Below are 11165 nucleotides of genomic sequence, written 5' to 3' on the forward strand. Positions count from 1 at the left end.
CATCCTCCCCACCACTGCCCTCATACTTTTCTAAGATGTCAGGCTTTCCCCCATGTTAAATGGGGGGAACCCCTTATCTTAAAATTAAGGAAATTCAGTATCAAGATGTGGAGAAGAGTTAGGTCAAAGCCCTAAGTTAACTAAGTTAGCTGTAATATTAACAAATATAACATAAAAGGCATTATTAAAGCATCTAACGTAGCATTAGAAAAGCATGTAAACAATGGATGAGTCACTAATTTAGGGCACAAACATGTGTGTGACTCTCCTCGTGATGACTTTCCTGTTAGAGGATGAGCCACAAGTCATTGCAGCATCAGAGTTTTGACAGCAATCTCTGAAGTGTCACAGAAGATGCTGAAAAACATTCCCTTTAAAGGACAAGCTGTCCATCTGTAAGAGTCTTACATATAATAAAGCATACAGCATTGTGAAAGAAATGAGCAAATTTTAATTAATCACATATGTGTGAGGTAGCATGCATTGCCACAAAAACAGTAAAAATGTTGTACTTACTTTGTTTCCTTACATTTAGTGTACAGAAAATCCTCCCTTTATTCATAAAATATTTGAACTTTGTAGTGTTAGCAGTGTAATTTTTCTTCAAAAGTTATGCCAGCACATTACAACCCTAGCTGGACTGATCACTACTAGTGTGAAAATCCCATGCTATGTTTACTGGAGTTGCCGTGAACATTGATTTAAGAGGGCACAAGATCAGCCTCTTAATCTCTCTACTTATTCCCCGACTTTTTGTGACCTAAAGAAAGCTACCCAAGAGGAATGTTACTTTGGCTTTTTGTGTTTGTGATCACTCTTTATAACCAGGTGATTTTCAGAGAAACTCCTGCTACTCCAAAACTGCAAATGACAACGGATTTAATCAGAGAAATAATGTGATGCAACACTTATTTTAGAACATCGCCGCCTACTGAATATACTTGGAGGGCATAATACTGTAACTAAACCTAAAAAATGTATTAATCCTTTTGTATGTTTTGCATTTACCTTAGAACAAATAAGGCCATCTCCATACTAATTCATTAATAATAATTTAAATGTGCTTCTCCATTTAAATATTCACTGAAATTCACACGATCACTTCTTTTTCTACCTCTGGCTACTTATAGTCTCGAGCATCAGGCTCTGGTGCAAGATCAACAGATGAAATTGTTCGTGAAGTGGCAAGTGACATCCAGAGCAAACTTCCTTCAGACTTTGACATTGAGGCTGCAATGAGGAGATACCCAACCACCTACACACAAAGTATGAACACTGTACTTGTCCAAGAAATGGGGCGATTTAACAAATTGCTGCATACCATCAGAGACTCCTGCATTAACATCCAGAAAGCAATCAAGGTGAGCTTTGTCAAAACTTAAAAACAAATAATTTAGGGCTAGGTCATATGACATGTTGAGCTTTCACTTCAGTTGTACCATGCACCTCACAGGATTTAGCCATTAATCTGATGCAATATAGAGGTTCTGAAATTATTAACATATTAGTGTAAAAGCGTGTAAAAAATGACAGGCAAAAAAATAGGCTATTTGTTGTAGGGTACCACGTTTCTGTTATCCACTGTCTCATTATCAATTTGAGCTGTTCTGCCTGGTCTTCTTCTATACAACGGGCATCCATCAACATTTCCAAGTGTCTCCTCCTTCGGCTATTTCTTCAGACATCGATGATTTTCCATGCATGATGCATTTGGGTTCAATCCACCACGTGGTCCGTAAAGCATACATCTCATCATAATGACCTTTGCTCAACAATCAATGCACTGTTGTACAATTGACTGTTTGTTTTAAAGTTCTGGTAATGCTCATTGTTTCAATTCATCATCAAGTCCCGCAAATACTCCGGACACAGTCTTCTTGGAGGCAGAATCACTTTACCCTCATGACAACAACCCCGGAACTGGCTATCTGATGGTCTTTCAGCTTGGAAGTTTAAAGAGTTACAAAATTGCCACACCATGTTTATCAATCCACAACTATGTTCCTCAGTCTTGTCTTCAGTGAACCTATTGTTTCTACTCTTTCAGCCTGTCTTCTATTGTCAGTGCGAACCCTTTGCCTTTCCATTGCATCTCTTCTACAATGTCCTCTTTGCTCATTTGTTGCAGTTTGTCCTACTCGTGGCATTCTTTCTATATTCAATTGCTGTCTATTCTCTGCCTCACCTTGGCAAGGGTGTTACGGGTCAAAATTCAAGTAAGGGTGTTAAGGGACAATTTTTGCTTGGATACTGAGAGTACACCATAACTAATTGAAATCAATCACTGAAAGTCCAGAAAAGTGAGCGCAGATACAGTTTTTTGAGCATGACAGACAGAATGACAAAGACACAAACAAAATAAATTATTACTTAAGATATTCAAAGAGTTGAGGTTCCAAGTGGATATATTACATGTGTGTTGAGCAACTTTAAAAGAGTAACAGAGAAATACCGTTTTGGTTTCTGCAAAGAAGCTACTTCCCCTTTGTTTTAACACTTTAAAACTTAGCATGAATGGTGAAAAGTACTTGAGCAATTTAGGAATACAGACCACTTCTAGGGCTAGCTCTACAAAGTGAATGCAGCAAGGTGCTGCAATGGTTAGGATTGCTGGGCCTAACCTGTAGGCAGCTAGCCACCAAGTAGGATTCACAACACCCAAATCAGGCACCGACAGCAGAATCCCATTTTAATCACAAGCAAGCCAAGTGCCACTTACCTGTCAATTAGCTGTGTAACACACTTGGTCTTTTACATATTATTTTGATTCTGGAATTGCTGCTGTGCATCTGTGCACATTTTGCAGATGCAACTTAGTAGGTAAAAATATCAGCAGCCTCAGGTGTTGAGGCCTTTTACACCTCAAAGTGATTTAGACTCTGCCAATGCCTGTTCAGCTTCTGTCTGTGGGCAGGAAAAGTTAGTCACGCTTGAACTGCAACCAGTAGGTGTACATTGCAGGGGTGTTTGGCAGCCAGATTGTTCACAGACCTTGCCTAATCCACACACGTAAAGGCCCTTGTTAGTTTTGTTAGTCTGAGGCAGCTGTTAGGGTGAGCATCAAGTAGAACAAGCATATGTCAGCCAGTGCAGGACTGGTTCCTGAGGTGATCCCAGACACAATAGAAAACTAGGTATGGAGCAGGCTGGATGACTGGCGGGACCACAACTGGAAGACTAAGAACTAGAAGGGCATTGTGGTATGGTATCATGAGCCAAGGCTCTCTTTTCCCGTGAGTGGTGGGCTGGCTGTGGTAGCTGGCTCAGTGCTGCTGGGGTCTGGATTGTGTCACGCAGCGCGGGATTTCCTGGCACCCGTCTCCACCAGGTGTTCGCTAGAGGCCTTTGCATCTGCTGTACTCCCCGCTTCTCCCCCACTCACAACCTTTCTTGTCTGCCCCTAGATACATTACCTTGCTCAGTTACTTTCTAGGCTGGAAGTGATGGCAGCACAGGGCCGGAGAGAACCGAGCTTGGTGATCCTGGCTGTAGGAGGCGCTACATGCGAGAGGCTAGGAGTCAGGCACCTACCCTTGCCAGCATTGCTAGCAAACTTCTGTCATGCCTCTCTGTAGGGCTACTATATGTTGCACCACAGCTACAAATAGATACTTGCTGTCATACTTTGAGGCTAGGCACTGAGCTTGCTCATTATTAGAGATGTGAGCTGATGTAGGCAAGGTGTAGGGTGGCATCCTGGGGGCAAGGTTAGATTATCATTCCAGACCTGCAGATTCCCCAAGACCAGAGTACTGTGAGCATGTGACCAGGGTGACATGCTGAGTCCTGTACTCTGTGCCAGGAAGGAGACCTGTACCAGAAATGGCCTAGTAGATGCTGGAGGTACAACTCTAGTGCATCTTTCCCAAGATGCCAGGTGTATGTGGAGCAACATGCACCTGAATAAACACCTCCCAGCCAAAGCTCCCTTGATTCTCTACTTGATGCAGGCACATTTTTGGCCCACTACAGCTTGTCTCTGTTTTTTTTGGATGGCCAGTATGGACCAGCTCTGGTTTTCTGTTCACCACTCCCTCTAGAAGCAATTGTGTGCATTGGAGCTGGTGTGGAGCAGTCAGTTAATGGCCTGCAGCTCCTGGGGACTGAAGCTTAGGTGATATACAGGGGCCTCACAGCGCTGGCATCCTCATCTCTGCTGCTGGATGGCTTGGTTCATGACATTACCAGCATTGTGTGCATGTCCTGGATTGCTGGCACTGGGCTGGCTGCAACCATTGCTTCGTAAGTACGTTTTGAGACTGGTCAGCCAGTTATTACACAGCATCAGATGGGTACCCCTGGCATCTGCGTGGACATGTGCCTAGACACAGAGTAGTAGATCAGCAGTGGGGCTGGGTTTGGGAGATCCACTTTTGTTTCTGATGTAATCAGCCCTGTGAAGTCAGGGAGTCATCAGTGAAGCAACCTGTAGCTGGCTGGCTGCCTGGCCCAGGAGCTTGCCAGAGCCTTTGATAGAGCGTTCTTGGCTGTTTTCAACAAGTATTACAGATAAGGAGCTGCTGTCTGTCATTAACTGTAGAGCTGTCCTGCTACCTTGGCTGTGTTTGTAAGCTGCTTTCGGAGGACTAATTGGTGAGGCACAGCTCTGGGATGTACCGTCTGCACCTCCTCCTCCCACAGGGGGCAAGGTCATATTATCCTTACCACCTTCATGCCCCCACTCTGCCCGCCCCAACCCAAACTCACCTTTGAAATGGTTGACTTACAGGTATCCCTGTGGCTACGTGCAGCTGCTTTATGTGAGACAAGGTGTGGCAGGCCTTGCTTTGCCAGGGTATGGGAGTCCCACTGGCCTGTCTTTCAGCATTAGTGTCCCTGGGTGTTTTGAGAGACTGCCCGAAGCAGAGGAAAAAGATGGTGGGTGGGGCAGGGAGGGAACAGCCTTGAGTGGCCTGCGTGCTACCATACTGAAAAGAAGCACCATAGAAGTCAGACATGGCTCCTGGTGAAGGATGCCAGGGATCCTCCTCCTCCTCACAGTGCAGTGTGCGCGGCGCAGTACAATGACCCACTGATGGTAGCTACAGCCAACCGCCATCATTCCTTTGGCAGATTTAGGTGGAGGGCCAAAGGCAGGTCTTTCAGGACAAAGACCAGGGTAGGTGACTCATAGACAGTGACCCTACCTTTCCACTCTCTGAGCCTCTAGGACAGAAGCCAAGTTTGATATGGTCAGGGCTGAGACTGAGGGCACCTCTGCCAGAATGTGTATAGGCTAGGGCCTTCCCTCCTGCTAAGTCTGTGGGGAAGCAAGAGACGTATGCTATAGCTCTGTGTGTGGGGCACTGCTGCCTCTCACCCCCACCAGTTCACTGCATCCATACCATCCTCTTGGCAGTAACTCAGCTATTGGGAGAGGTCACGTGGTGCTGCTGTGAGCCCAGAATGAGAATTTTAAAATACTGTCCTCTGTACTGGGAGAGCGCAGTTGACGCCCAGTGCCACCGTCAGTGCAGAACTGTTCCCCTGTGGTAGCGTGGGAAGAGAGCTAGTAGCGGTCCAGATGGGGTGGAGGTGCACCCATGGGGATGTGTCCTGGTGGTGCACAGAGGCCAGTGGGGATGGTGTATTTGTGCAATCTGTAGCAGCACCTGCTTGAAGCTGCTGAGAGCTAGTAGGGAGAGCACAAATTGTCTGCCCATCCAGGAGTGTCGGGGCTCACCTGTGAGCCTAGCTACCTTTCTCAGGGAAGGAAGTTGCTCAAGGTGCTGTCAGTGCAGCTGAAAGAGCTGCAGCATGCATCAGTTGTGGGCTGCTGCACCCTGAACCCACCCTGGGGAGACAACACAAAAACCAACAAACCAACGACAAACCTCACCCATTTGCCTTCATAGGAGAAGCTTGAATGAAACAGAATGAATTTCTGAAGGTGCCTAAATCCTACTGTATACATACTGTGGGGCAATGAGGGGGGTCAGCCAGGGGAAGGAGAATCAGCTGCCTGATCCCAGCCCTATAAAATCGGTCTTGGTCAGTAACTACAGCATGGGTGAAATTGGCTCTTGCCTATAGCTCCCAGTACAGTGAGTTGAAGGGGCGGGAAGCTAAGAATGGATGCCTCAAAAGCCAGCACACTGAGCTGAGCACTGTGGTAGCCAATCACAAATACCAAGCAAAAAGTAGACCTCAGCTGCTACATTTCTCCAGGGCTTAAGCACAGTAAATTTAATGATCCGGGTAGTAGAGCCCTCAAGCACACCATGCTGGGCCATAGAGGGCTGCTTCCTAAACTGGATGCAGTGTAGCCACATTTCTGCAGCACCGTGAAGAAGTTAATTAATAAAGGTGGGGGGGGGGGTGAGCTAATCAGCAATGACAATTAGCCCATTTGAAGTGCTTTCTGCTTGGCAGTGCCACTATATGGCAAGTTTACTATGCAATCCTGCCTTAAGTACCTTGAGACTGCAGGTAGGCACCTGCCTCTGCTTGCATTTCACAGCTTTAAACCTTCTTCCTGTGTTGCAAGGGTAAACATGCTTGAGGATGTTGGCCCAGAAGGAAAGTCTTGGTGACTTTTAAATAGTTTAAGTTGCTTTTGAAAAGAGATTTTTTTTTTTTTGTGGAGCCCAAATCCCTACATTATACTTGAAAAAATGTACCTATGGACACAAACTCGATCATATGAGCCATCAGGATTTCATTACAGTATGCCAGAAGGAAAGCCAAAGCATTTGGTAAAATGATACCTCTTCTCACCACTTTTTTAATAAATATGACAAAAAAAAAATTGAAAGTTAAATATTCACCTGTATGTAATGTCTTTTGGGCTGGTTGCCACAAAGCTGTTTCACAGTTCTCTTGCTTCTAAAGAGAGGTGAGGATGCTCAGTACTGTTGGGCCCTGAGAGGCAACTTGCAGATGCATCAGAGCCATGATGAAGACATTCAAAATACCAGAACAACTTGAGAAGGGCAACTTGAGACCACCCATGTTTCATTTTGCCCATAATGCTAGGTGAGGAGGCTTTTAAAAAAAATACAAAGGCAGAAAACTTAAAGTAGAAGGAAAGCTGTTTAAAATAACTAACTACAAGTTGACTGTTATGCGGTACAGCACTTTGGAAGATTTGGAGGGAGAGATAATTTAAGAATGAGAACACATAGAGTTACGATAGCGAGGATTTAAAAAAAAAGTTTTTGAAGTGATACAAAACATCATGCTCCTGAGCTCTAATAATGGGTTGGAAGAATTTTTCAGTATGGGTAGTCATTTCATTTTGTGTGCTTTACTCTTATATCGAACCATTTGATACTTGGCCTTTGTAGGACTGCAGGACCCTGCAGATCTGATCCCCTCTGGAATTTCTGATTCAAATGGTCTCTCTTGTTGTGTATGAAACTTGGATAATAGTTTTATTTTTATTATAACATGGGCAGTGTGCTTTGAAATATGGAATGAGAACTACTCTGCCATCTTACTTTCCAAACTCTACTTTAGGGCCTAGTGGTGATGTCTGCTGAACTGGAAGAAGTGGTGGACAGCATTTTGAAAGGCAAAATTCCAGGAATGTGGATGAACAAGTCTTACCCAAGCCTTAAACCACTTGGCAGTTACGTGAATGATTTTCTTGCCAGATTAAAGTTCTTACAGGTGAGCACACGCTATAAAAAAACCTCTTCTGACTGATAGGAGTCATTTTGTTTTCTGGTTCAGGTTATACTTGTAGACACGCATGTTGTCTCTGCATGATTAATTGAACTGAAGTTCAACATACAGCAATTTGTTCATCAGTGCACAGAACACAACTAAGATTTGCAAAGTATCATACACCCTTGTTAAGACAGTTGTACATGGCATTAAAATGTCCATATCACTTGCAATGGATTCACTAAAGACCTCTTAAGTGACAACTGTTACTGGCAGTGTTCAGAGCAGTTAAAGGAATATAATTTCTTAGATACGAAAGTTAATAATACTGTTGACTGGCTGAAGTTAGGAAATCTTTTTAACTCCCTTATGTATAGTAACTAGGGTTAAATATGAGGCTGGCTGGGAATTGGATGGCTACATGGGGTCAGCCGAGAACCAAGCAAACTTTCACATTTGGACTACAGAGGATTTCCAAAGTGGTGTTCCGTACTGACAAAATAATAAACTGATTCTTGTTTAATAGATTAGTAATCTCAGCCAGTTCATAAGGACACTTACCTGTAGCTCACATCAGCACCAACACCAACTTAAGTCTTTGTTGGTAGCTTCAGCAGAGAAAAGAACAAACTTGCTTGGAAGAGAAAGGCACTGTAAAGAAGAATGGTACTGCTTATGCTACCCCAAAGATGGGGGAAATAAATAAATAAATGATATGGTGTCCCCGGTTCCAGTTCTCTCTCTCGCTCTCCTTCAGGGCCCAGGTATCAGTGCTAGCCATCTTTCTCTTCACCTGTTTGCTAGGCACCATCCCTCCAAGCATGCACATGTGCAGTATGATCCCTGACACCAAAAAGGCTTACAGTTTAAGGAGGAGGAAGATAACACATAACACCCCAGACTAATATTGGTTCATGAAGCAATGCAGGATTTTTATGATGTTTTTATTCCTAATGTTTTTAAGATGAATTCTAGCTTCTTTCTCCCCTTCTCTGCTGCACAGTTGTGGTATGAAAATGGAACTCCTCCAGTCTTTTGGCTTTCAGGATTTTTCTTCACTCAAGCCTTCTTAACCGGTGCCCAGCAGAACTATGCAAGAAAATACACCATTCCAATAGATTTGCTAGGCTTTGACTATGAAGTGCTGGAAGACAAGGAATACAAAATTGCTCCTGAAGATGGTAAACAAACATGTAAAGCCTTAAGCAACTTATGTTGGTATAAAGTTAGGAAGTTCAATTCAGGGGTTATGGGTGGATGAATTCTTTGTATTAACAAATTATGTATTTGATTTACTGCACAGGAGCTTGGAAAATGCAGGAAACTTGTTAATTCCTTACCGTCCAAGGAAGGCCTCTACAAGAGGCCTTTGTATCACATCTTTTTAGTAGGACAAAGATTACCACCTCAATGCACCTGCTGGGTAGGATTGTTCCATACAGTATACTGCAGCTTCATTGATTACAACTCTTTCCCACCAAGAGTTTTACCCAGTCCCAATAAACAACTTTTTTAGTATATAGGAAAATCTCAATTAATACTGTATTCAGCCTACATTTACTTTTTTCATTTCATCATTTTATTATTTACCCCCCAGGATAGTTTGCCGACCCAGCGGAAACAAACTATTGTGCAGAAGCACATTGTGACAGTAATCCTTATAAATAGCTTTAGAAATAACAAATAAATTGGTGCTAAGTTTTACACATCCTACTAGAGTACAAATGTTGATGCCCTCGCTGCCTTTAGTCTCATTGCAGCCAAGAGTCTCTGTGGAATAGAAGATTCACCTGAATGGTTTTCAGCTTTTAACACCAAAAATCAGGACAGCAGTCTTAAATTTTCAGTGAAGGGTTATATGAGACTAAGTTGTACAAACCAAGAACTGGTGAGAGGCTTGACCTATCCCAGTGTAGGCAGAGCCCCCAGTTTCTCTACACTGCAAGGCAGGAATATTTTTGCCTTTGAGACTGAGGTGATTCTGTTTGGCCATGTTATTTTCTATTAAAATACGGAGACAGTACAGTGACATTCAATTTTAAACCTTCAATACCTTTATAAATAACCTATGAAAATATGCGATTTTGTCCAATTTTACATTTATTCTTTTAAAATATGGCTTGTTCTTTGTGTATTCGTTAACTGAAATCCACTAACATTCAGAGAAAGTTAGACAGTAAAAAGTAACTATATTTTTTGACCAGTATTTCACACATTAAGGACTTTCAGTACCATATATCAACTGAAACTACCTAAGTGATTTACACCAGTTTCTGGTGCTGACTGCTCCTTTCCATCCCTTGCGTGAGGGATTACTAGAAAAGTGTAAGAGTTGGCTTCAGCCTTATGAGGAGCCCAACACAGCAGTAATACCCCCATCAGAGGATAGGGGCAGTATCCTTTGTGCCATGCAAAAGAACAGAAACAAATATATGGAACAGATATTTGTGTACCACTTACAAGTATAAGTATTCTGGTTTATTCCCTGTAGTGTAAGCTTAAGTATATAATTTCATTTCACACTGTTCTCTACAGTATGTCTCAAAACAAACCTTTTCCTTAAACTTCACTTTCTGCTTTATTGTATTTTTCTTTGAAAATTAATTCAGGTGTCTACATTCAGGGACTATTCTTGGATGGAGCTCGCTGGAACAGAAAAACTAAGAAATTAGGAGAATCTTATCCGAAAATCCTTTATGACACTATACCTGTGGTAAATATTTTTCACATGAATTGGGTTTATAGGGAAGAGTAATTACTACCAATCAGAAGTTAAGGCTGTTGTGTTCATGTTTTAAAGTACTGGGAAAACTGCATCTTATTAAGTAAGTAAAAATAAGCTTCTGCCAGCTGAGCAAGTTAGTCACTGGCTTCACATAATTACCTGTATGGCAACTTATGTAGTAACCCAGCATATCTTTTCATCTAAAGTGAAAATATTTTGAATACTATTGGAAATGCCAGAGAGCCGCTGATAATCAATCTGCTTTGAAGTCAATTAGGAGGAAGTCTGGGGTAAAAGGAAGCACTTAGGATTAGCTACAAAAAAAATCAGTGGTGAAGAACAATTTTTTGAAGTGTTTACTGAGTTCTGACCATATTGAAAAAGTTCTGCAAGGTAACTGTAAGTGCACTTTGGTCAAGGTAAATAGTTTATCCTGTTTTACTGCAGATGTGGCTGAAGCCTTGCAAGAAATCAGACATCCCACAACGGCCAAGCTACCTTGCTCCCGTGTACAAGACCAGCGAGAGAAGAGGAACCCTGTCCACTACAGGACATTCCACCAACTTTGTGATTGCAATGATTCTGCCTTCGGATAAACCAGAAGAGCACTGGATTGGACGGGGCGTGGCACTGTTGTGCCAACTTAATTCATAATCTTAGTATGGATATCTGAAGATGCTTGTGCTTCAAAATCATCATTTGCAGAAAATATATTTCAGTGTTTAAATGACTGCTTTCAAAGGAATCAAAACATTTTCAAATAAATCCTTTATGCAATGGATACGTGCCTTTCACAATTCATTTAAAAATCCAACTAAAATATACAATAGCT

General features: G+C 42.6%; 1 protein-coding gene across 1 annotated transcript in view; it reads left to right on the forward strand.

Annotated features, from left to right (window-relative positions):
* The window catches only part of DNAH7 (dynein axonemal heavy chain 7), a 226187-nt gene extending 215198 nt beyond the window's left edge, over positions 1 to 10989 (forward strand). The window contains exons 60-64 of the mRNA XM_090045212.1: positions 1131 to 1361; positions 7459 to 7611; positions 8612 to 8789; positions 10218 to 10321; positions 10781 to 10989. Coding sequence (XP_089901338.1) covers positions 1131 to 1361; positions 7459 to 7611; positions 8612 to 8789; positions 10218 to 10321; positions 10781 to 10987 — 873 coding nt within the window. The 3' untranslated portion in view covers positions 10988 to 10989. The remainder of the gene's footprint in view (positions 1 to 1130; positions 1362 to 7458; positions 7612 to 8611; positions 8790 to 10217; positions 10322 to 10780) is intronic.
* Positions 10990 to 11165: the final 176 nt, after the last annotated feature.

Source organism: Crocodylus siamensis, chromosome 4 (assembly GCF_052110815.1).
Source record: "Crocodylus siamensis isolate JL-2025a chromosome 4, ASM5211081v1, whole genome shotgun sequence".
Taxonomy (NCBI): domain Eukaryota; kingdom Metazoa; phylum Chordata; order Crocodylia; family Crocodylidae; genus Crocodylus; species Crocodylus siamensis.